Source organism: Lampetra fluviatilis, chromosome 2 (assembly GCF_964198595.1).
Source record: "Lampetra fluviatilis chromosome 2, kcLamFluv1.1, whole genome shotgun sequence".
NCBI classification, from domain to species: domain Eukaryota; kingdom Metazoa; phylum Chordata; class Hyperoartia; order Petromyzontiformes; family Petromyzontidae; genus Lampetra; species Lampetra fluviatilis.
The window spans coordinates 22,706,536-22,733,224 of record NC_136276.1 but is presented as its reverse complement, the minus strand read 5'-3'; the positions used below and the strand labels follow the sequence as shown (position 1 = coordinate 22,733,224).

Here is a 26,689-nt window from a genome sequence, read left to right as displayed (position 1 = left end):
TAGCCTATAATTATTATTTACTGTTACTCTTGTTTACTCCGGAAAGCCTCAAAGAGTCTCATGACCTTTTCAGGAGAGTCCTGCCAAGTTTTCACAGTAGGGGGCAATATTATAACGTGTAATTCAGGAAGTTTTTTAGCATTGGTATGTATTGGCGAATACATGTTACATTGTGTGTGCATTTGAATTACGGGAGGAAACCGGAGAACCAGGATAAAAACCGTGCAGAACAGGGGGAGAGAACGTACAAATTCTACTGAGAAAGAGTTGGATATTGAATCCAGGTTCTTTTTGCCATGAGGCACAAGTGTTACCACTGTTCTACCTATCATGCATCAAGACCATGTTTATAAGCAGGATACCATTAACCTTGAACATCAATCAACCTCATTTAGCCATTTAACTGGAGTTCAAATTGAAAGATTTCAAATGCTGTGAACGTGTGTTACATTAACATGGGGATGCTGCCCTGTTGTGATGGTTAGAAAATTAGTGGAAAGTTAAACAATGGGCAAGTTTATTATATCCCTCTGCCTCTCAGGCTCTATTTCAGCTGGTAAGGCCCATTTAGTTGAACAGCTATTTTACACGGACGACAACAGTCCAATACTGTCGACAGTGGTGAAAATTACAGGACATTGCATAGTGGTAATGTGCAAACTAACGAGAACAAAAAATACAATTATTTACACGGAACCCTGGCCAGATCTTATATCAAACATGGTAAACAATAAATAGTGCTTCCGACAAGTTAAAAACAGTATAAAAATATCGTGTGACAGACATGTGTAAATAAACCGTGTGTACAGCCTCCGTTACAATTGAGCTTGCTTGTAGTATTCATCATGGTCGGAGTTTGCCGGGGGGACACGGGGAGGGCAATGCCCCTCTCCCCAAACTGGGCACCTTAATTAATTTATTTTCATTAGTTACAGTAACAATTAAGATTTAATATACACAAATTGATTCTTAATGTGAGGGACAAAGCGAACCCCTGCCCCCCTAAATATAGAAGTCAAACTCTGCCTATGGGATTCATAGCAATTGTGCATAGGTAATTCTGCAGCATGGTCTTAGCACACGTGGCTAGAGAAGGTTAATGTGGAACATTAAGATTGGTAACAAGAACGTTCTTAATTTGGATGCTGCTCAAAAAAAGGCCCTGGAAGCAGTCATGAGTTCTTGAGCTTAGTCCTGGTCAACCTGTGCTATGCATAACAAACCATACATAAATTTGGAGTGATTTAAGCTCATGTTGTGTATGATTAATTGGTGATGTAATTTAAACTTAGTCTAATATCTAGAAATGTCTTTTGAAGTCAGAATTTATCAGAGATGTGTCATTACTGTGAATGAGAGAAACTGTCCAGAGTCTGGAATTGATGTGGAGAATAGGTTTGTGTTGGGATTGTTTGGCCGAAAAGCATTGTTATTCGGAATTTGAATGATAACAGTCTAAAGTGCTACACTATAGTACTATATTTTAGAAACAAGGTTTTAATATGTACTGGAGTTTATTGATAATGACTGATATTCTTTAACAAACGCTGTCAAGTGCTATTACCATCCATATTTTTTGTCCATAACGAGAATATTCAAGTTGCCTGTATTTGGCAAGCGACTGTACCGCTGATCAGAGCGCTTGAGGTACTCACTGTGTTTTGTGACGATCTCACAGGGAAGCGAATGTGCAGATTCCCGTTCCTTGTTCAACGGACGCAGGACTGCCAAGACACTCAGAGCTCCCATTCAGCTGGTTGTTCTATGAGTCAATCCAAACTCTGTGGATCAAGATCCAGGACCACCAAGGCAATGGCCAAACACATTATATTTTAACATTTTTCACTACGTTTGGCACAATACAGCATAGAGCAAAATGTAAAAGAATTAGCTTTCCTCGAAATTTTCCCGGGATGGTGATAGCTGCACAGAGGCATATCTGTATAGATGAGCCCAAAGGTTAATGTCATTGCCAATAATTTGTTTGTACAGTAAATTTAAAATGAATTTTAATTTAACGTATATATATATTATTAGGTTTTTTCGGTAAAGTCACGTAGGTAAAAACATTAAAAAGTAAAATAAATTAAAATAAAAATCACGACGTTTCGGAGGCAACACAAGCTTCCGTCTTCAGGTGGTACCGTCACAGCCACGACAGCTGTATCAAGTAAATGAGAGATTGCAGGAGCTACCACTCCGTTTATATAATGGTTGGAGAAGGTGGTGGGGCAAGGGCCGCATACTTTTTATTAATATGGTAAGGTGAGGCTTAAGAGGGTGAGCCTTTGTTATGGAGAGGTACGGTTTGTGAATCAACCTGTGACCTTACCTCTCCATAACAAAGGCTCACCCTCTTAAGCCTCACCTTACCATATTAATAAAACGTATGCAGCCCTTGCCCCACCACCTTCTCCAACCATTATATAAACGGAGTGGTAGCTCCTGCAATCTCTCATTTACTTGATACAGCTGTCGTGGCTGTGACGGTACCACCTGAAGACGGAAGCTTGTGTTGCCTCCGAAACGTCGTGATTTTAATTTTAATTTATTTTACTTTTTAATGTTTTTACCTACGTGACTTTACCGAAAAAACCTAAGAATATGAATCCTTGCAGTCACGAAAGCTTCAAATCTAGAATTAACTTATATACAATAGCCCTCAATGTAATATAAATATTTTTTTCCACTTGCTCAGGGCAACAAACCCATCCATTCCTTTTTTTAAATCAGGGAAACACTGACTTATTATAGAATGGCCATGTGCAGAGTATGTTTTATATGTCATGGCTGTAGGCCATGTCATGGCTGTAGGCCATGTTTCACTTGGGACGTGTGTGACCCTCCCCTGGCTTCCTGCAGATACGCTTGGCTCCTGCCCAGAGAAGATGCTGCAGAGGCAGTTTGACTCGACTCCGCTCGGCCAGCTGCTTGCCTCTCTGCCTGGAGACTGCTCAGAGGATATCCTCACTCGCTACAGCAATGATTTTGTGTGCATGACCTTCCAGCCACGTAGACAAGAGGAACTCAAGGTGACTGAGAAGTTGGAAGTGCCAGAGTTATTTATAAGAGTAGGCCATTGTGTGCTAATTTAATAGCTTGCATGAAGCAATTGTTCAGAAGTCATATGTTGCTCTGTGGCTACAATTACCCACATCTCCCTTCCAAAATATGTAGGAAATCTGGACAGGCTGTCAGTCAAATTATTTAAAACATTTTAATGGAGCAACATGGCAGCTATGGCTTGGAAACCATTTCTCCAACTCCTCTTGGGATTTTTGATGAGTTTTAGTTTTGAGGATTGAAGGTACATGCCTTCAGAGTTTTTGCATGAACACTGAATCTTAGAAATATGAAAATTTTTAAACATGGATTAGGGTGACGTAGGAAAATTTAAGCGACCAATCTGAGTTCTATTTTCGGCTACAGCTAACATCAGTGGCGAGCGATATCTGAACTGGTCCTCCCTCTTATTTATAATATATGTTCATCATTCTCCTTGCTTGATCATGGGGGTGACTGTGTAATACATTGTGTGCCTGTGTGGGAGCTGAGCTGCGGTGGTGAGATGTTATCTCCTTTGCCTGGTATGCAGGAGGTTGTGGGTTTGATCCCAACCCCGAGACGTGTATATTAGGAATTTGCACGTTCTCCCCATGGTCACGTTCAATTTTCTCTGGATCCTCAACTTTTTTACTCCACATTTAGAAACATGCATTTATAGTATTTGGCTGCTATAAATTTTCACATGATAAGCCACTTCGTTGAGCTATCATTTGTGGCCAGGTCGCTTCTGAAAAAGCGCAAATAACTAAAAACTTAAACTATTTTTATCTTACCTGGTAATGCCCATTTAGCTATATAGCTCAGTGTGCTTTACCTGGTAAATAACATAGTTTAGTTAAGAAGTATCTGCACTAACCCATTGCCTGTGTTTATAATGCATAGCTGCTGAGCTCGGCTCTTGTTCGTGCCATCCACTTGGTTCACCACGAAGAGGAGCAGCGGTCGTCTGTACCACCCGTGGTTTGGCTGCATGTGGTGGCCACGCGCGCGCGCACCCGCCTCGACTGCTTCTGCCAGCTGGCCCGGACCCTTCCGGATATCTTGACTCAGCTATGCCGGAACACGGAACCAACGGCGACACTCCTGCATCAGGAAATGGTATGGAGAGTGTGGGCTGTAACTGATCCAATGCGAATGGCATTGATGGCATGTGGAACTGATGCATCAAATGGTTTGCTGTCTGTCGAAGCAGTTGTTTTATATCATTGTGATCATTGTCATGTTTTTATATTCAACATTTTACATGTTAAGCTGGTTTTGATCATTTTTATCCTAGAATTGTGATTCTTATACTGATTTATATGAGGCCAATGTTTGTTTTTACAGATTTATTTTACAGCTGTCTTCATTGTAATGATCTAACAAGCTGTGGAAAATTGCTTCTAAATCGATGCAATAAGCACATCTTATAAGTATGGGCTCAATGATTCATTGAGCAATGCTGTGTCATGAATATTACTTTTGTGTTATCTTATATTTCTAATTGGAAGCTATGGATAATGTTTTTGAGGTTTATTTTCATTATGACTATGTGAATGGTTCACCTCCACCTTGTTGGTGGGTGTTGCTATAGGTTCTGGATTTAGATGCAGTACAGGCGTGCCTGGAGCTCCTCCAGCCATGCCAAGAAAAACTACAGCAGCGTGAACAACTGTGGCAATGGAGCCAGCAGGTAACGTCTTTAAAGCCGGTGATCAACTCCTGCATTGCTGCCCTGGCCAACTCACCGAGGAGCACTGAGGCCATCACAGCGAGCCTACAGAAGATGCGGTGCGTCTTGGCTCGCACGCACACATCACGATACACTTTGCGAGCGGCAGGGTAGAGCCTCGCAGCTAGAAGGGCCTCGGTTCAATTCCCAACTTGAGCGCCTGTCTCTCTGTGAAGTTTGTATGTTCTCTCCCTGCCATGATTGCGTTACCTCTGGGTTCTCCCAATTTCCCCCCAATGATAAAAACAAATACATTGCAACTAGTATTGGCCAAACATCCCAATGTTAAATATTTACCTAAAAATTACTAAATTAGCATTACACCTAGCAACATTGCCCCCTACTGCAAAAACTTGACAGGACCCTCTCTCGTGAAAAATTGTATTGAGACTCAGTGAGGCTTCAATGGGTAAACAAGTGTAATACCAATAATATTAAACGTTTCATGTACAATAGCATGCTGACATTATGGCCTGTGATAGTTGTGAAATATCCATGGATCAGAATCATTCAGACTGACAAAGGAAATTTAACAAAAGTTGTAAAGTGCGCAAAGAAGTGTGGAGAGGTGTATACTTCGAATGACGGTGAAAAAATGTACACATGGATCAGGAGACACACAATCAAAGACATCGTATTGACAAGGAGAGTAAATGGGCTGGAGCAGGACACATTGCTAGATGGGATCATAGCCGATGGGTGAGAATGGAGACGGAATGGCAGCCAAGGGAGAAAATGTGTCCAAGAGGATGACCACCAAGAAGATGGAAAAAATAGATTATGTAGGAGTGAGATGGATGGTAGTAGCAGTTGACCATGAGGAATAAGGATAGCATGGGGAGGCTTTAATTCAGCAGTGGATATACACTGGTTGATGATATGTCTGAAAATCAATCTACAGTCATCAGTGTCTCCCTGCTCAAATGAGCTACAGGGGCTCATTTCTATTGGTAATCTGAGCCAGTGGTAGTTTCCACATTTCCCTGCTGGAGACCAGTTCCTCCACAAGATGCCCTTCTTGACTTCTGACAGAGTGGGGCACGCTTTATTGTCCCCGGAGGCTTGTTAGGCTAAACTACAGTAATACCCCTATTTATGCCCGTTTTACATACTATGGTACGTAGCCATAACCTATCCGAGATTTACGAACTTTACGAAGGCCCACATTTTTTACACCGCACGGCAACATTCGGACGCCAGATGGCACCCAAGCGTTAGCGTCCCTGACTACAGTCGTCTCTTTCATGTGCTCTAATCATAGATTTTTTTCCCACATACCATATTCATGGTGACTTTTTACACAAGTGTAAACTATTTTTTCATGATAAACAACTAATAATAATGCATATAGTGTAATAGATAAGGTCATATATCTTATATCAATACTAAGTTATTGGAAAGTTCCATGAAAGCCAAAACTGTAATATTCAATAATTAAGCATTACCTAAATAATGGGGTTAGGTACACGGCAACCAATCATAGTCACATCACAATTGAAATAAGTACCGTACTGTATGCCAAATAAATTAAAAACGTAATGATTGAAATACACATGTAAAACCCCTATACAAAGAACATTCCTAGACAATAAATAGTATAAATACTGAATAAATACTGTACTTACCGATGATCATGATGATACAAAGCTGGTGTGTGTGTTTGTCTGCGAGTGGGGAGCGGTAGTGCTACGGTTAGCTTGCTGCGCTACGAATCCGGCGACCCAAGTTCGATTCCTGCTCACGGCTAACACCAGTGACGATTATTTTAACCCTCTGTTTAGATACTGTACTAGATTGCGATCCACCATCCATTCTTTTTGCTTCGGTTTAAGTACTTATGATTTACATTCTGGTTTTCAGGAACGCATCTTGGGCGTAAACTGGGGTATGCCTGTATTCCATTTGAGATATGAACTTGTAATCTTTAGAATGGAGTACCTCAGCAATGCCAATTCCAGCCAGATGAGAGTAATTTACATTGGTAAATTATGGAAAGGATGGTGATGAAAATATTACTCCAGAAATGTTCTTGTTTTTTCCTCTGACAAAAATGCTACACATTATTTAAAGACATGAATGACTTTAATTTTGTATATGTGTCTATCTGAAAACGACTTTTACAATCGCATTAAAGCAGTGACAATGTTCTACAGGAGCCAATGGAGACGCTTGCTGGTGATTCACATGTATATGGACCGTTTGAGTGACGTCACCGATCCAAAAATCTTCGGCGTGATAGTCAATCATTTATTTCTTATTTGGAAGGTAATCTTTACATTTTCATAAAGTTACGTTTGTTCTGTATGCATTTATTCACAAAACTGCAGTCTAGTTGTAATTGGTAATACCATATTGAAAATATCAAATCTGCCTTTTATCACTAGCTAAGTATCACGTGTTTCAAATCAATTAACGCCAACGCTATAGCGAAATGTGGTGTGTTGTTTGGTGCTGACCAGACCTTGTTGGCCTGGCAGATTATCTTCAAGTTGTGCGTAGGAGAATCTGTAACATTCATTTAATCTCTGTTGCTTGTGTAAGGACAGTGCATGGTTTAGTGGGCTTGGGGGATGGTCGTTTAACAGGGAAAGGAAGGGTCACACGAGGTGACTTGGTTGTGGTGATGGGGGAAGGAATGGTCACACGAGGTGACTGTGCGGAGCAACCGAACAAGGCTGGGAGAGTTCGAGAGGAGGGGCTTGGTCAGGGGCGGGGCTTGGCCAGGGGCGGGGCTTGGCCACTTGAAAGGGGATATAAGGAAAAGGCTGAGAGGGATTCGGGGCTGTTTGAGAAGTCGGGGTCCGGATCGTCGTCGCAGGGATTGTCGTTATCTACATCGTTGTGGTCGTCGTTGTTACGGTCGCCATCATCATCTGCATCGACACCAGCGTGGACGGCTACACCGACGTCTTGCTATATAGTCGACCATCTATATAGTCGACCAGCTATATGGAACGTCGTGTAGCAGCTACATCTCACCTGTTACGTCCGCCAGCGATATCGAATAAATACAACTATTGGGCAACTTCTCCGGGTGCTACATTAGACTTGTAATGGGTTCACATGACTCCTGCAGTCACGAGATGTGCTATGTTCATCACAATGTAAAAAAAAAGAATTGATGATTGAATCAAATCGTTAAAATACATCGACAAGCAAGGAGGTGAACCATTACATTCCAGTGTTTTTGATGGAAGACAAACCAGCATCATCTCGGTATTATTGTCTGAAGTCGGTTCAAATATCGTTTTCATCTTATATTTGATGGTCTATCAATAACATAATTTAAAATGTTAATCTTCATAAATCATTGTAACGTACAGGGCTTGACTGACATGATGAGTTGGCTGAAACACAGTGTTGGAGATTGCCCCCCATGTTTGCTATGGAGACATTGGTTTGTTTTTGGCAAAAGAAGAATATTTTCCAACCCATACATTTGCTCCATAAGGTTCCTTTAATGATTTCATGTTTTAAGGCAAGCTCATCATCTAAAATATTGATGACAATGTAAACGTGTTTTTTTTGTCAACAGATTTTGCAAGTTGATTCTGACCTCTCGAAACAAAAGCCAATGCAATGCATCATTAACTTGTTGAAAAATTGCAACAATCAATCCAGCACCCTTTACTTCAAGTAAGTTGTATCATTATGCCATTTAAACGTATATACCATTTGTATAATGTCTGATTTGCTACAATTGTATATATATGTTCACAAGATCTGATTTTCCGCTTGCTGTTTATCTGATTTGCTGATTAACTGCGAACCAGAGATTTTGACAAATTAACAACTCATGGATTTTCCCCTCAGCTCAAATTAATCATCAAAAAATAGTTATACTGTTTGTTCTTGAAAATGTTTATTACAAGTCACGTGCTTAAACTGAACAAAGATGTGCCCTGGTTAATCCGAAATCCACATGATCGCCTCTACAGGACAGTAGTTGCACATCTTTACAACGGTGGGCAGAGTTTACTTGATGTTGATTGGCGTGGCTCTAATCTCCACTTAGTGGGTGGAGTCTCCTGCGCAAGACCAGGAAAATATCACTGAGCACGTGCATCAATCAGTCGATCGTTAGTATTCGTTCGAAATCGAAAGAGTAACAATCGAAATCGTTAGATGTAATTAAACAAGATCTTTACTACACATTTTTGTCTTGCTCATTAAAAAACTAAATTTCTTAACTTAAACATAATTTATATCTATATTTCTGGTTTTGGCATAGAGATTCGCGAAATATGGATATTTTTGGATTATCCGCGATTTTGAATTATCCGCGGCCATCCTCCCCATCATTAGCGTGGATAATCGAGATTCTAATGTGTATAACATTAAACTCAAGGTGAAAAGTTCCACTAATATTAATTACAGGAACATGTTTACTTGTACAAATTTACGAGAAAACGATGCTGTTGACTCTATTTGCGAGGGATTGTTGCAATGTGTTGTGAATGTCACTAAAAGTCTAAACATTTGTAGCCATTTCTTTAATAATGGTTAGAATCTGGAACACCAGCAATTGAGATGCTGGGTGTATTCTGCATAAATAATAAAATTGTCAAAATAATGCTTTCTAATTAATTACTTAATTATACGTTCACATGTGTGTGCAATTGGTGCAGTTTGATACAAATTATTACATAGCATCTTTGTCACTTGGATTGGCAAAACTGGCAAACCCTAAGGAAACACTACATTACAGTAAAATCTGTTAATGTCTGAAACATGGTAATCAACTTCATTATAAATGTGGAAAGCATTACCACTGTGACCTCTATTGCCCCATGGCTGAGACAATGTCCTTGGACTTGAGAAGACATTATCACTCCAGGGTTATTTTCATTTACAAGGCCTGTAGATCTGCTCTTTATTTGTATGACCTGTCATTACCATTAGACAATCCAAAAATCTGTGACGTGCATATGATTGTCTATTAAATAGTTCCCATATTTCACACACAGTTTGGATTAAAAGCATTTAATGTAGCTGCCCCAATGTTTTGGAACCACCGAGTTGCATCTCTTGGCATTTCCATTTTGACATCGCTGTCCTCATTTAAACTGACTCAATTGATGTCACGAAAGTTTAAGTGTGAATGTAATTTTAGATCATAATTTATATTATTTAATTTGTGTTTTTATTTGTAATTGGGGAATGTTTTGATATTATCTGCCAGCCAAGTCGCTCTTGAAACAAGAGCTTCTTAGCTCAGTGGGCTTTACTCGGGAAATAAACTTCTGATTCTGATTATCAGGGTTGATATGAAAGCACGAGAGGTAAAGCTGTGGGTCGTGGTGTTTTTCAGGGGTGGAGTCAAGGAATGCCGGCTGTGCCGAGAGGAGATCACGGATCCTGCAGCACTGCCCTGTGATCACGTGTTTTGCATGAAATGCCTGGTCATGAAGTTGCGAATGCGCAATACTTGCCCTACATGCCAACAGGAGACGTCACAAGACCAGATTGTCCGCACTGAGCATGTCAGGTAAGACCAGCACTGCCCTGCATTGATATTCTCACTGCCCTTTCTAAAGAGAAGCAAGCGTGTCCACCCTGTTATGTGTAAAGTTTGACTTTCATGTCTTCCTCTTGGCTCTGACTATTGAAAACAATACATGCCATTTGTGTTTCCATGAGTATGTGAATGCAAGCCAGTTTATTCAATCGTCTATTAATGTCTGTACTCTACAGATAGTTTCACGTCATAAAATACGAATAATTGCATCGTTGGTAATGCTTACTTTTGTGTTACCCAAAACACTCTCGTAAATTAGTTTATCCTGGTATCTTTATTCAGTGTCTCATCATCAGTCAGGCCTGCTTGAACTACTGCTGGTTCAATACAAGCAAATCCTTGCCTAATGTTGATATATATATGAACACCCTTGCCTAGTGTTGATATATATCATATATCAACACTAGGCCAGCGTTTGCTTGTATTGAACCAATGTAGCTGAAATTATTCACTCCCAGATGGCTGTGTGACTGACAGGATGTGTAGAAGATAACTTTTTTTATGTAGAGAGAAATATATGTGAAGGAGGTGTATTGTTGTAATGCTAATAAATCCAACGTTCGTTATACTGAATGTTTTCTATCGAATATCGAGGTATTACAGTAATTGAATCGCGGGGGGTGGGGTCTGGTTGGTTCGAAGTGTGCGTTGCTCTCATTGGCTGAACGAATGATGGGGGCAAGTACGCTTTCTCTGGCAGTGTTAAGTCATGTTTTGATTTTAAAAAATTCAATAACGAATCCGCGTTCTATGGGGTTCCACTAAGCTAAGTCTGCCTGCATTGATGTTCAATACACTGATGTGTTCTGTATCCAGGTGCATCGTCGAGCAGCACAATGGATTCAGGAAGCGACTGACTGCATTCTTCGTGGACATTGTGGCCCAATTCTGCTTTGGCTCTGGAGACCCTCCATCTCAAGAAGTCATTCAAATGCTGCTTGATCTATTGTTCAGAGATCCCAGCGAGGGACAAGATATTGGTAAGCAGCACACTACTTTTGTAATATATAAAAACTTTTCAAGTAATGTGTAGTGACTTGTAACGTCACTACCGTGTGGGCCTACACACACACGCATGACGTCACTACGTGGGGGGAATGTTACTACCGTGCGGGTCTACACACACACATGACATCACTACGTGTGCATGCGGGAATGACGTCACGGCCGGGTCAGGGGGTCTGGAGGCCGTGGGTCAGTACCGCGGGGGTTGTGTGAGGCTGTGGCACTCTGGCTGAACCCGACTGGACGACACGTGACCGGATCAAGGTGGGGGCCGGGGGCACCTTGGGGGTCACGTGGGCAGAAGAGCCTTCTGGAGAGTTCTCCAAGGTGGGCGTGGCCGGGGTGTGGCCTGGACACGCCGAGGCGCATATAAGTGGGCTCCGCACCTGGTGCGGGGCTGCTTGGGTCCGGGATGAAGATGCCTCGTGAAGACGCCTCATGAAGAGAAGAGTCGAGCCTCAAGTCAGCGTCGCCAAACAGTAGCCCTCCTGGGTTGGTCACGCTAGTTGTGTCAGTGTTAGCGGGTGTTAGTGTGTGTTAGCGAGGATAGGTCGGTGGTCACCACCCTATGTGCAGTGTTATCACATGTTGAGTAAATAAATAGTGTTGCCTCCCTAATTCAGTGTGTGCGCCTCTATCGAACCATTTCAAATGTGCGCATGGTTTCAACAGATATATCCAGCTGAAATTTATACCACTGGCTCAGGGCTATTAAAAGGAGATGAGCACTGCCCTAATGCTCATTTGAGCAGGGGATTGGTTTGACTTGTTTGTTCTTTTCCATAGTTTATGACAGGTATGAAATTCCTGTTTTGTATTGAATATTGTTTTCTACATTTGATGATAACAATATAGTCTCTTTAACATGAACAGCGATTATAGTAATGTCTTTAGCAATAATTGAAGCAACTGCTGATTAAAAAATGACATGGACAAATTCTTACAATTGTATTAACAACACACAGGTGCATGTATGTATGCATGTTCAACTTCTCTCGCACTATACATAGCTAACCATGCTAATCGGAGGTGCATCATAAACTTATGAAATTGTGTGAACTTACAAAGTGAATTATATGATGTATCCTTCGATTTGCATCTCCATGGTCCCTGATATATCTTTTTTACATGCGGTGTATTTTCATGTTTTGCCTTTGCGTATCTTTAGGAAAAAGCAAGACGCGGGGATTGTCCCCATTTGAGGAATGTATGGACCCCAACCCAGTGATCCGTTCCCTTCTACTGAAGCTCCTTCTAGGCTACAGGTGAAGGCATGCGGTTACAGACCTACCTTTACAATGCATATTATAGCATAGCTTGCTTTCGAATTTTTACGAGTTGTAAAGGTGCTGCATTATGGTTTTTTTTGGCATTAACTAAACCGTTTTAGTACCTAACGGCCAATGCATTATTCTTTGCAGTCGCTGCTATATCTAGTGGAGAATTGTAGAAATGCACTTCCTGCTGTAAATAGTTATTAAAAAGCATGTCACCTTGTCATAGTAGGCCATTGAGTTCCATAGTTATATCTATGGGACCCCTTTGCCAGTATAAAAATAATTAAAATGAGTATAGGCTTTACCCTTTCTGACAATAAAACAGGTGTTAAGATTCTCGATTTTAAGTTTTCGTGCCTGCAAGGATCCATACTCTTTGGTTTTTTCGGTAAAGTCACGTAGGTTAAAAAAGAAAACAAATAAATTAAATCACGACGTTTCGGAGGCAACACAAGCTTCCGTCTTCAGGTGGAACCGTCACAGTGAAATTACTGTATCAAGTGAAGAGAGCTCTAAGAGACACGACCTAATATACTGGTTTAAGGGGAGGGGGGAGGAGCCAGGATGGGCCGTGGGGGGGGGGTATAAGCTGGTGAGGTTAACGACCTGTGCTGCAGCTGCGGCTACGCCTGGAGCTTTGTGATGTAGATGGCGGAAGTAGATAAGCAAGCTCGGATTAAGCCGCGTTTTGTTATGCTCGCCGGTGGGTTATATTCCAAAGCATGCAAGCAGTGTGTGAAAAGCTAAAAAACTACTATGGCTGTTGATGACATCTTTCCAATGATTGCTTAATTTAAAACCATCCTCTCGGTTGAAGTTGTGTCTATGTATATCTGGATGGCATCATGGACAAATCTTTGGTAGGAGCCGGGAGGTTTGCAGAGTACTTTGGTATTGGAGAAAACAATATCATGAGAACCCGCTGTGTTGAAACAATGATCAGCTACGGCCGAAGAATTCATTCTGCCGTGTTTCAAATCTGATTTGTGCTCGCGAATTAGGTCAGAAATGTAGTTTCGTCTCCCCGATATAGCAGCCACCACAGGTACAACTCAATTTGTAAACACCGGGGTACTGTAAGTCAGGAATGACACCCTTTTCGGATGGGATCAGATCACGGATTTTGTGTACTGTATTGAATCGGACCTGGATCTTGTGTTTGTTTAGAATTTTGGAAATCTTTTTGGTAACGCCTGCTATGTATGGCAACATGATGATTTTGATCGGACTTTCAGGTGGTTGTTTCTGCATGGTGAGAGAAACAGCTTAGCGGATAGTACGGTCAGAGTATCCAACATGGACTGAACCCGGATGTGCCTGCGCTGGTTAGGCACTGCCTCACCAACACTTACTTTACCTGGAATGGTATCTTCTACAAACAAAATTAGGGTAAATTTCGATTTAAAGCTTTCGTGACTGCAGGGATTCATCTTCTTGGTTCTTTCGGTAAAGTCACGTAGAAGGGAAATAATAAAAATAAAACATAAAATAATTCTCACGACGTTTCGGCCACAGCGCAAGCAGCCGTCCTCAGGCGAAGAACAGGTCTGTCGGAAAGACAGCGTCTGAATGGGCACCACCAGGCTTGGCAGCGTATATTTAAGCTGGGTTGGAGGGGGAGGGGGCGCCTTGACAAGGGAATTTGCATATCAAGAGGGATTTAGCATATTTATGGGAAATGCAGATATGGGATTAGTCACTACTTGTGGAATGCGTAGGAGGTGGGGGGGGGTTTCAAAGTCATATTATGCCCGTGCATTATGCAGTATGCAGGATTAGCAGCATCAAAGGGAGGGAGTAGGGTTAGCAGTAATAGAGGGAAGGAATTTTAATAGTAAGGAGCTGAAGCAGCTAAACCACCACGTAAAAAACTAAAATATAAACTACATCAGTATCATCAATATACTAAATATACTCTCCAATAAGCTGAGTTACTAACAGTAAGTTATACATTACAATTCTATGTCGCAAAAAATATAATATGCCTCCAGCTAAACTTTTTTCTCTTACATCACACGGGTCTACCCCGTACTATATACTGCCATAGACAAACCCAACATTAAATTATATTCTGCATTACTATACAACACCACCCTATGCCTTAGACCAGGGGTCGGCAACCAAAATAACAAGAAGAGCCATTTCTTTCCAATTCGGTAAAAAATTCAGTATTTCAAGAGCCGCAATGCATCTGAGTACATACGTACTCATCGTCAAGAAGCAGCCCGTAAAGAGCCGCATGCGGCTCCGGAGCCGTAGGTTGCCGACCCCTGCCTTAGACTATACAGAACAGCGTCTGTCTTTCTGACAGACCTGTTCTTCACCTGAGGACGGCTGCTTGCGTTGTGGCCGAAACGTCGTGAGAATTATCTATAATGTTTTATTGTTATTATTTTATTATTTCCCTTCTACGTGACTTTACCGAAAGAACCAAGAAAATGAGGGTACCCCTATGGGTTCCTCCTCGTCACCAGTGATAGCCAATGTTTTCATGGAAAATTTTGAATCAAATGCCATCCAGACATCCACCCTTTGTCCTTCCCTGTGGAAGAGATATGTGGATGACACTTTCGTCATTTGGCCATATGGCCTCCCAGCATTGAACCAATTCCTAGACCACATAAATTCCAGACACCCATCCATCAAATTTACCGTGGAGGTGGAGAAAGATGGCAAGCTACCATTCTTGGATGTTCTGTTTGAGAGGAGGCCTGATGGCTCTTTGGGACGTTCTGTTTACAGGAAGGCCACCCACACAGATTCCTACTTGAAGCCTGATTCCTACCACCACCCGGCTCAAAATAATTCCATGGTCATCAAAACTCTATACCATAGGGCTCATTGCATCTCAGACCAACACCACCTGGCCAGTGAATTAAAACATGTACATCTGGCCCTCAAGATGAACGGATACTCTGACCGTACTATCCGCCAAGCTGTTTCTCCCACCATGCAGAAACAACCACCTGAAACTCCGATAAAAATCATCATGTTGCCATACATAGCAGGCGTTACCAAAAAGATTCCAAAATTCTAAACAAACACAAGATCCAGGTCCGATTCAATACAGTACACAAAATCTGTGATCTGATCCCATCCGTAAAGGATGTCATTCCTGACTTACAGTACCCCGGTCTTTACAAATTGAGTTGTACCTGTGGTGACTGCTATATCGGGGAGACGAATCGACATTTCTGACCGAATTCGTGAGCACAAATCAGATTTGAAACACAGCAGAACAAATTCTTCGGCCATAGCTGATCATTGTTTCAACACAGCGGGTTCTCATGATATTGTTTTCTCCGATACCAAAGTACTCTGCAAACCTCCCGGGTACTACCAAAGATTTGTCCATGAAGCCATCCAGATATATAAATATAGACACAACTTCAAATGAGAGGATGGTTTTAAATAAAGCAATCATTGGAAAGATGTCTTCAACCAAGCCAAACTCTAGCTGCCTTATAATTGTACAGCCATAGTAGTTTATTAGCTTTTCACACACTGCTTGCATGCTTTGGAATATAACCCACCAGCGAGCATAACAAAAGGCGGCTTAATCCGAGCTTGCTTATCTACTTCCGCCATCTACATCACAAAGCTCCAGGCGTAGCCGCAGCTGCAGCACAGGTCATGCACCTCACCAGCTTATACCCCCCCCACAGCCCATCCTGGCTCCTCCCCCCTCCCCTTAAACCAGTATATTAGGTCGTGTCTCTTAGAGCTCTCTTCACTTGATACAGTAATTTCGCTGTGACGGTTCCACCTGAAGACGGAAGCTTGTGTTGCCTCCGAAACGTCGTGATTTAATTTATTAGTTTTCCTTTTTTTTTCCTACGTGACTTTACCGAAAAAATGAGAGTATAGGTTTTAAGATGTTCAAACACCAAATAGATACCTATTGCAAGGCATCAAGTCTGCATTAACCACACATACTTGTGGCAAAACATGCAAACAAACATGCTCTGAAAATGTATATGCTTTGTCTTTGAAGCTAATTGGCCTAAACCAGAGACAGCTTGCTTCATGGCCTTGTCTCACCAATGTTAGGCCAGACAACGCCAACAGGCAAACAGTTCAAATGCAATGTATCAAAGCATTAATTTATCGGGTTGAGCATTTAAATCTATAGGAACTTTTTGCCAGTATTAAAATCATAGTTATAGTCTAACTCCAAACTTGAAATTTCCCACATATATGTTGTAAAAAATTACATCATGTACCAATGACCCACAGTTACACTTTGGAAGACTTTCATCAGAAGTGTTCCTACATGGTTACTTGAAAGTTTTAAGTTGTAATTTTTTATATGTTGCGGTACTTCAAGATGCGCTGCATGGGAGGTGCATTAAAAATATTAAATTATGAAATGAAGATGATGACTTTATCAAATGCTTTGTATTTGGAAGCATGTGCCGTTACATTAGTGTTATGGCTAAATCTCCCACGCATGGATGAAGGTGATTCTTTTCAATCGTGTACTCTTGCTTAATCGCACAACAATGCATTCGTTCTACTCAGAACAGTGTGATGAAACCTGTATGACCTTTGCTATTTGTCTTGAAAAAAGATTTGAAGATGTAAGGCAGTACTTGGACACCTACTTGCACAAAATGGGTGAAGCTACCAGCTTGGAGCAGGGAGACCAGGAGGAGCTGTGTTACATGGTCATCCGCTGTATTGAGGTAGGCATTGACCTGCCTTGCCAACTTACTACATGTATAGTGTAATAGCGCCAGCTGGTGGACAGCAGCGGCAACTGTGGTGGACAGATAGTACACACACCGGTGAGGGCGTGCACGGGGTGTAGGCAGAGGGAGGAACTAGAGTAAGGGTCACAGAGGACCCTGTCTGGAGGCCCCTGGAACCTGCTAGCGGGTTCCAGAAGGGAGACGTGGTCAGGGCGGAGCCAGGCCGCGCTGCTCGCATAAAAGGAGCCGAGAGCGGGGGCTCGCGGCTGCCAGTTCTGGGAATGGACTCATCTCGTCATGATGTCATTTCATCGCCGTCGTCGCTAAACGTCTCAGCTAGATATTGTGCTACGAAGGATAGTAGTTGGCTATCTCAGTCAGCGCCGTCAGTGTTAGATGGCTAGTGTAATGTACAGGCTAGGCTGAGCTACTGTGGAGAGTGTGCGGACGAAACCGTGAAAGTTGTTCATAAAGAAAGTGCCTCCTAGAAACTGTTTCTGAATCGTTGACACTACACATGCACAACCGTGGCTTAGCGTTCTTACCTGGTTAAATAAAGAAGTCAGAGATTTTGAGAGTAAAGGCAGACCTCTTCGAATGCGGGGGGTTACGTTCCTGTAAAATGCAGTGTTGGGAAAGACCGTGTTCGACAAATCATAGACCTCATAGTAAAAATAGTGTTGTGTTCCTGGATCAGAAATTATCACTCCCTCCCTCTTTGTTTAACTAATTTTTATGATTTTCATCCTTGTTATGCTATGAAAGCAGGGGTTGGCAACCAAAATAACAAGAACAGATATTTTTTTGTATTCAGTAAACAACTCAATATTTCAAGAGCTGCGAATGCATGTGCATACAAGACGGTCCTTAATAAATAATGTCGCGAAGCAGTCCATTAAGAGCCACATGTGGCTCCGGTTGCCGACCCCTGTACTGAAGGATGTTGAGTCGCTCGCCATTTCTGGTGTGCGTGTCACCATCATCATCATCACGATCCATGGGCAAATAGCCCGTAGTTATCCACTGCACATTTCGTAATTTGCTTCCACTTTCCTATGCACAATTCTCTTGATCTGTATTCCTATACAAATCACTGCTAGACTCAGTCCATCTCTTTTTTGTTTCTTTATTCATCAAGATCTTACCGTCCTTGCCTTTTATCACTGTTTGCCTTGATTTCCACTTTCCATTTTTGCTCTTGACGAGTTTGTACACCTCCCCGGTCTTGTATTCTTCAGTGTAGTATTCAGTGCTGCGATATTGTTTTTTCAGCCATTCCTGCTTTTCCATTCTTGCTGATGTCCTTTCCTCATTGCAGAGCTTTTTGTACTTAGTCGCCATCGCATTGGATTTCTTTATCTTCAGCCATATCTTTATCTTTTCCTGTGATAGTTCTAAAGATTCCTCAGTTAACCATTTTATTATTGTTTTCTACTCCTTTCTCCACTATCTTCAGTGCTAATGCCTTGCTGCCTATGCTAAGGTGTTCTGTATTTGCGCCCCTGATTCTTCTCGATATTTCCTCTTCATATTTCCTCCTTATCTCCTCGTTCTCGAGTGCCTCTATGTTCCTCTTCTCATATTGCATTCTGGATATACGTTTTAGTTTTAGTAGTATGTTGCATAGTACCAAGCTGTGGTCTGATGACACATCCGCTCCTTGGAATGTTCTGTATAGTCGCACTGATGTTTTCCAGTATCCGTCGATCATTACCAGATCTATTATTCGCATGTTTTCCATTCAGTGCCCTCCATGTCCATGTTTTGCAGTACTTTTGGTTGAACTTAGTATTACATATGAGCATGTGATGTTTTTGAAGCAGTTTCTCACATATTTCATTTATTTCTCCATATCCATACCTTTGCATGATGCGTTCCCATCCGGTGTTATCCTTCCCAATTTTTGCTTTCTAGTTTCCCACAATTATTTTAATATATTTCCTTGTCAGTTCCTTTCACATGCTTTCCAGTATTTCATAGAACTCTCCAATATCCTCTTCTATGTTATCTGATGTTGGTGCATATATTTGGATGACAGACATGTTTAGGGGTTGTCCATTAAATCTCACTACAATTACTCCTGAACTAACAGGTCCGTATTCCAATAATTACGCTTTGGCATTTGCGCTCAACAAGAACACTACTCCTCTGGTGTGCACTTTTTCTTCCCCTGACCAGATCACTCCAACCCCCATTTATTTCCCCTGTTCTTTCCATCGCATTTCTGCCAGTTCTCGGATGTCATACCTGTGTACCTTTCCATTTTCTTTCTTAGCAGCTCTAACTGTCCTGTTGCCCATCGTGTTCTCACATTCCATGGCCCGACTGTGATCTATTCATTCGCCATTCTCAGCCTCTTCGCTGCTTCGGAATGTGGCTGCTTTGTTTCCTGATGGTGTCGTAGCTTCTGCTGCTGATGCTGCTGCTTTCCAGTAGCTCCATTTTCGATCCAATCCCGATTACTTGATTGGGGACATGGACTTTGTTGACCCGGGCAATGTCCGAGCCGGTATCCTTCTTCTGTGGTCGTCATGTGCATTTGATTTATTTCGTCTTTTTTCTTCACGGCTGAAGTATTAGGACCCTTTCACCCAATCCTTTTTTTTATCGTCCATTTTTACTTCATATGTACCTGTAGTCCACTCGTGTATACATTTTGGCATAAACGAGTCGACTGTGAGGTCCATTAAAAATAATGCGAATGCAATCAGGGAAAGTGTTGCGGCTCGTGCTCCCCAGGGGGCTAAAATTATAACTGTGCGTGATCAAACACCTGCATTTCCCGAGGAGTCATCCTCCTGAATTCCTTACCATCCCCATTACCTCCATCGTCGTCAAATCATCATCAAAGGTAATTAAAAAGCACATTGTTATTTTAATGCGTTACTATTTATTGCAGTCATTGTTTTTAAACGTTTACAAATTCCCCCCTATTTTAATCGTACCAGGAACATAACCATATTTTTCCCATTGGAACAAGGTTTCTGCATTCGCGAATTCTGCATTCGCGAGCGTTTTCAAGAATGTCACCCTTGCAAATCGAGAGAGTGTTTACCGTACTTGACCACACATCCCAAACAGACCTAAGCTGAGTAAAAAATAACTATATCTTTTATTAATACTATTTAGAGAAATGCCAATTATAAACATGTAATTGCTTGTTTGCATAAATAATTTCAAAATGTACAATAATTTAAATGACTTGTCGTGTTTCAGAGGTCAATTATATAATTATGATGAATGTTTGCTTTCCTTTGTTGGGTGACGGGCTGAATAAATGTGTGATCTTCGTATTTAGAGCCTGAACTATTTAAAAAATGCAGCGATTACTGCAAGCCAATTGAAGTTTGAATGATCTAATTCAAGTTATTTTAGTTGAAATTATATTTTACAGTAAATTTGATCAACATTTAACAAATATCTGAACTGGTTTTGGGCCTCCCCTAGGTTGGCTCAGCCTTAAGTGAGTATGTGGTGCAGTGTCTTAACATTTCCTCTGGGGAGAAAAAGGTGAGCAGGCATCATGCCGGCCACACCCCCTCGTGATCGCCGTACTGGCCTTCATAGGTGCTTGCTAACAGCACTTTCTCCAACAGTCTGTAACAGGTTGTCTTTGCCTTTGTATGCCTTTGTATGCATGTATTTATGAACTGTATGAACTACTCCGTTCACAGGATTCCCTGCATTCGGAAGGGCTTGACGAGGACATGAGCAGAGCTTTGGACCATCTCTCCACCCTGCAACTACCTCTGCAGGACAGGGCCGAACAGGATCGCTCCATCGCAACCCTCATCTCTATCGGCCACATTCGCTTTTGCCTCAATGTAGCAACTGCAGTGCTCTACCAAGAATACAGCGGAGAGAATGAGAAACGAGCCGGTAAATACAGCAGTCGATAATGTGGGTCCTTTATTCAACTTCTTTCAGGATGGTCTTTTTTGGGAAAATAAACCAGGTCATGAGCTGCTCGACCAGATAAAGACGTGCATTAGCCCCGATACAGCTCGCAAGTTCGTGACGTTCAGTGTGCCACATATAAAGTTCAGTTTGCCATGTAAAAATAACAATACAATATTTCAAAGGGAACCTGAAGATGATATAACACATCATCTTCAGGTTTTTATTTGAGAGTTGGTTTCTGCTTTTCAATCTGAACTTATGCAACTAGATTCCTGCAACTCTTTTTCATCTATACCTGGCATCTTCTTCACCACAGATGTGCTGCAGTGAACAATAGAGGTTTAGAAACCGATTCATATTTTAGCAAAAAGACAGTTTTAGCCAAATGGCAAGAAATATTGACAAAGGAAGAGAAAAATAGCAGTGATTTCTTTACCTTGCAATGTTGGTTTTGACTTTTTGACACTCGTGTATTCTCATATTTTTTAGGTTAAATACCAAATAATAATTTAGTACATTAAGTATTTGTGTAATTCTTATAGCGCAAGGCTCTCAGGAAGCCGATATGTTGCAAAGACACAGTCTGCAGTAGTTTCATAGTAGGTGTGATTTTACCATGTGTAATTCCTCTTGATTAATTTTCAATTGATTAAAAGTGTTGTTTCTTAAATTATATAGATCCATGTAGCGCCTTAATCCGAGGCACTTTACAACAACATTGTATACAAGATGATAGTGGTTGAAGTAAAGAGTGGCGTTATTTTTTTAAATGGTGGTTTAGTTATGGGGACAGGAGAATAGGTGGGAGAGGTTAAGGAGGGGTTGGGTGAGTGATAGATGTAGCGGTAGTAGCTAGGATGGGCAAGGGAGCAGAGATGAGGGTTGTTTTAAGAGAGGAACAGAAGCAGATGGGTGAAGATGGTCGCTTTGTGTGCTGCAGGGGGAGTTGGTTACAGTGAAGGGGAGCGAGAAGGGAATGGCAGGGCAAGAGCGTGAGACTGGGCACAGCACGGCGAGGGAGGCACAGAGAGACACGGTAGAAACTGGGAGCATAGATGGCGGGATGGGACAGAGTAGTAAGAGATGAGAGAAGCAAGATTAGGTTTGTCAAAACCATGGAGAGAGTTATGGACTAGAGTGATATATTTAAACACAGCGATAGTAGACCGGGAGCCAGTGGAGTTGGGAAATAGAGCAGAAGTGTAGAAATTGTAGAGGAGGTTAAAAGTGATCCCGGCTGAGGCATTTTGTATCTCGGAGAGGAGTGAAGGTGTCGGTAAAATATTCACGATTTAATATTGAAAGTGTGTAATGGTGACCAAGCTGAAATAAGATTACTGCGTGTGACATGCACAGATGGGGAGACAGAGGGTGTGCCCCAGGGATTGTCCCTGGTTGGGCAGAGGAGCGAGTTCCTTTCCCGTCTCTCCGAGGAGCTGAGGCTGGAATGCAGCCCCCTGCTGCAGAACTTTCTCATCCGCAGCGTGTTCCATCGCTATGGCTACGCCTTCCTCCTGAACCTGCTGAGTGAGCCACAGCTTGGCTGGGCCTTCCCAGCCTGCGTGCTGCGCTCCCGCGTGAGTATCTGACCACATCAGACGACAGTTGTGTGAAGGAGATGGATTGTCTGCTTGATTATTTGGTTAATTGTGTTCCCCACAGCGACTTAATAATATATAATAATGTATCTTTATGAGGCATATTTTATCCGTAGATCCCAATGCTTTACATATGGAAAGGAAATAACCATAACCAGGGTACATGGCTAGAGCTAGGGGCCAAAGGTCAGTTTAAAGAGGTGCTTTTTCAAGGCAGACAACTATATTGATTCTGTCTTATGTAATCGATTCTGTATTATAAGCAAAGGTGAAGGGTTCTAAAGCTTTAGAGCTGCACTGGCAAAAACCAGATCACCCCAGGAACAGAGCCTTGATCTCGGAGTCCTTAGAAGAAGGTGATCTGAAGACTTCAGGGACTTTATTGTAAAATATAAACATTGATCAGTTCCTGTAAATATTGCAGGGATAACCCCTTGAGTGCTTTGTAGGTCAATAACAGGATCTTATAGTCCACTCGATACTTCACTGGTAGTAAATGGAAAGTCAAGAGAGCAGGTGTGTGATGTGCTCGCAAAACGGTGTGTGCATACGGAATCTAGCAGCTGTATTCTGAACGATCTGGAATCTACCCAGTACCTCACTCAAAACCCTGAACAGTAAGTCGTTGCAGTAATCAACTCAGGCGAACACAAAAGCATGAACCAGTCTGTCAGGAATCGACTTGAGTGATAATTACTTTGTCTTATTTGTTTTATAGTTTTGCGTCAAACTAGAACCAATGTTTAACACAGAGGGTCCTTGCCTGTGGACATCTGGCAGTTCACTCGCATTGGTTCAAGCAAGCCTGACTGCTGATGAGAAAATATGTAAATTTGGTTCAGAGTTTGCTGAATTGATGCACTTCTAGGAGGTTGTGCGGCTGATTTGGATGAGTAAAAGTAAAGATGTTTACATGGAGGTGACAGATATGTGAAGAAGGTGTATTGTCTGCTATTATTTTGTTTCATCAGGCCAGCGATCATCCCCAATACCCGCCTTGAGCTTGACTCCAATTCCCTCCTGCAATCCCTGAACCATCCCTGCTCACTCTGACAACCCTCCCTCTCGCACTGCCTCTCTTCACTTCCCTCTCACCTTGGCCTCTCTCACATTGCCCTGAGTTCCCATTCTCGTTTGTATTTCATCAAGTTGCTTTAACCACAGAGTTTGCTCATCCACCAAAGGATCCTATCAAGTTATTGGGTTTAATTGTGATTTTCATGGATTGAGTTCATCTTTGGTAAGTTGTAGAATCCTAGTTTGAACACTCCAGTGATAAACAGCTATACGTATATTATATTTACAACTGCATTTACTTGTGACTGCATGTGTGACTTCGTCACCACTAGTTGCTCGAGTTGCACACCTCCATAGACGACAAAGGTTAAACAACAGATTTGGGGTTTGCCTTGGGGTCTACGGTGACTGGGTGGATATAGGAAAACTTAAGCAACTACTCGTGGCACCCACACACACAGTCATGCCCAAATACAGTTGTAATATTATTTTTTATGAAGGCTGCAGAAACCTAAAATATAACCTGTCAGGATATTGTCATAACGAATGATTATATGTCAAGCTTTTAATAGTGATTCGTAATCTTTTCAGGGCTTTTTTGGCAGAAGAGACTTTAACTGTGCATTGATGACCTATTTTGTAATCGAGATGGTGCAGGAAGAAGCCAAGATGTTGCCAGATCGCTTCCTGGTGCATGGTGCCCAGTACTGTGATTTGAGGGATGCCTTGGCTGCAGTGGCCATGTCAGAAGACAGCGGAGAGCTCCACAAGTGTTTGAAGGTGTCCTGCAGATTTGTTTGCCACAGAGATGGTCACTTTAGGATATGTGTGTTCTTCCCCATGCATCTTAAAGATATGTACAGGAGAGGTAGTTGGAAGATTATAGCTGCTTGCATTGTCAAAGAAATGTGGTGTGTGTAAATAAGCATGCTTGTAAATAATTATATTTGGATTCAATTAATCTTTGGTAAAGAATGGCCATATTGCTGCTTTTTGCACAGATATCATCCTTTCACCAAACATGAATCGACACATGAATGCGTAAATACATTTTGTTAATTGACTGGTTTTTGCATTGGTCAGAGCTAACAGTACGATAATGTAATACACATGAAAGTGTTCAGCATGCGATTTTGAAAACCTCATCTTATGGGCAGTATTCGTGAAACTTTTAATTCAAGGTATTATATTTACACGAGCTTGTTTGCCCATCCAATGACGGGTGTATATTGCAGTAAATATACTGTAGCACTGTGAATGGAAGTTATTCTTGCGCAAAACTATAGCATAAAACACCTCACTTAATGTCACTGTAGCACTGCATTTAAGTCAGTGGTCCCCAACCTTTTTGGCATCAGGGACCAGTTTTATGGAAGACAATTTTTTCACGGACCGGGGGTAGGGTTCATCATTGGGTCTTTCCCCCTTTTTAAAGAAGCTCTCCAGCGACGTTTGTTTTTTACTCATTTTGGCTACTAGGGGTTAGCAGCTTGTGGGCTTACCAAAACTGTGACTGAGACAAGTGCAGGAAAGAGGCGTGGACGTAAGTGGTAAATAATAAAATAATGGGCGGGCCACGCGCGGACTCACCGCTCTCACCTCCTGCTGCTGTGCGGCCCGGTTCCTAACAGGCCACGGACCGGTACCGGTCCGCTGCCTGGGGGTTGGGGACCCCTGATCTAAGTGACCTTCCATTTCTTCAAATTAACGGCTCTGATACTTTGTTATCTTCTTCTGGCGGTCGGTGGGCTTAAAATAGATGTGAATGAGATGCACTATCTGCCAAATAGCCGAGCAATTTGTTTTTTACCATAATTTAGAAGCATAAATGAGAATTACCTGTTGTTTCAAGAGCTGAAGAAATAAGTGAAGAAAAGTAATGTACTGTGATGCTGCGTAGACATATTTATATCCTAAATTTGAACGTATTTGAGTAAAAGTTGTTTAATGCCCACGCGACCTTCTTGTGCGTTAGTGTACATTTCCACGTGGGCATGAATATTAATGAAGGGGGAGGGGCTTCATGTGGAATGACGTCACGCGCGGGACGGACAGACATTTCTGGGTGATTATAGTAGGTAATGACTAGTTTTGCATACTTGCTGAGCACTACTGATTGTTGGCAATGGGGCTGTGCTGGTCGCTGATGTTTCTCGATTCTCATTGCAGGATTCTGGGCAGACGGCCTCCCTCCCCCTGGCAGTGTTCAAAGAGGTGGTGCTGCCCTCCATGAAGCCTCACACACAGCCCACACAGCAGACCTTGGTATGGAGATTACCCAGACCTAAAAGAAAGCACACACGAATACATTGCGGACCCCTGATCTAAGTGAATATACCCAGTTGTGACAAAATGAGTTTAAGTTTGTAATTTATTAATGCAAATTTTTTTTAATTTAACGAGTCGTAACTTGTGATAAAATTTGATTAACTTCATGTATATTTATTCTACTATGAAAAACGAGTCCGCAGATTTCACACATGAAAACATTGTGGATGTTCTTTCAAGGGCAAATAGATCATCAGTCTTGAATTCTACATTTACACCTTTACAATCATGCTCATGGACACAGCAGATATTTTGTATTGTACCACCTCAACATAGCTTGTAACAAAATGCATTAAATATCCTCACAAAAAGTTTCACTCTGTTGAAGCCCATTCAGTCATATGTTGAGCTCGTTAAATTATGAGCTTCCATACAATACAATAATACAATTTAGATATACATGCAACCATATTTTGAGAAACTATACAGACACAGCAGGCATTGTTTAATCGAAAGACGAAGGTATAGGGAAAAATGTGTGTGGCCTTTAGACTGGACTTGAATAAGAGCAAGGAGTTGACAGGAAGGATGGTTGGGAGATTCTGCTTTCAGACCATGTGGACATCTTATGAGAATAA

The 26,689-nt window shown here is 41.8% G+C and overlaps 1 protein-coding gene across 3 annotated transcripts in view; it reads left to right on the top strand.

Annotated features, from left to right (window-relative positions):
- Positions 1-26,689, top strand: part of LOC144944264 (E3 ubiquitin-protein ligase rnf213-alpha-like) — a 142,034-nt gene that overhangs the window by 95,052 nt on the left and 20,293 nt on the right. For 2 of the 3 annotated variants that reach the window (XM_078872297.1, XM_078872279.1), the window contains 14 exons: positions 1,679-1,809; positions 2,863-3,032; positions 3,949-4,164; positions 4,640-4,836; positions 6,931-7,042; positions 8,313-8,413; positions 10,089-10,265; positions 11,112-11,275; positions 12,469-12,565; positions 17,148-17,262; positions 20,943-21,147; positions 22,525-22,745; positions 24,432-24,563; positions 25,953-26,048. In XM_078872297.1, coding sequence (XP_078728423.1) covers positions 1,679-1,809; positions 2,863-3,032; positions 3,949-4,164; positions 4,640-4,836; positions 6,931-7,042; positions 8,313-8,413; positions 10,089-10,265; positions 11,112-11,275; positions 12,469-12,565; positions 17,148-17,262; positions 20,943-21,147; positions 22,525-22,745; positions 24,432-24,563; positions 25,953-26,048 — 2,134 coding nt within the window. The remainder of the gene's footprint in view (positions 1-1,678; positions 1,810-2,862; positions 3,033-3,948; positions 4,165-4,639; positions 4,837-6,930; positions 7,043-8,312; positions 8,414-10,088; positions 10,266-11,111; positions 11,276-12,468; positions 12,566-17,147; positions 17,263-20,942; positions 21,148-22,524; positions 22,746-24,431; positions 24,564-25,952; positions 26,049-26,689) is intronic. The other variant, XM_078872288.1, reaches the window with a different exon arrangement.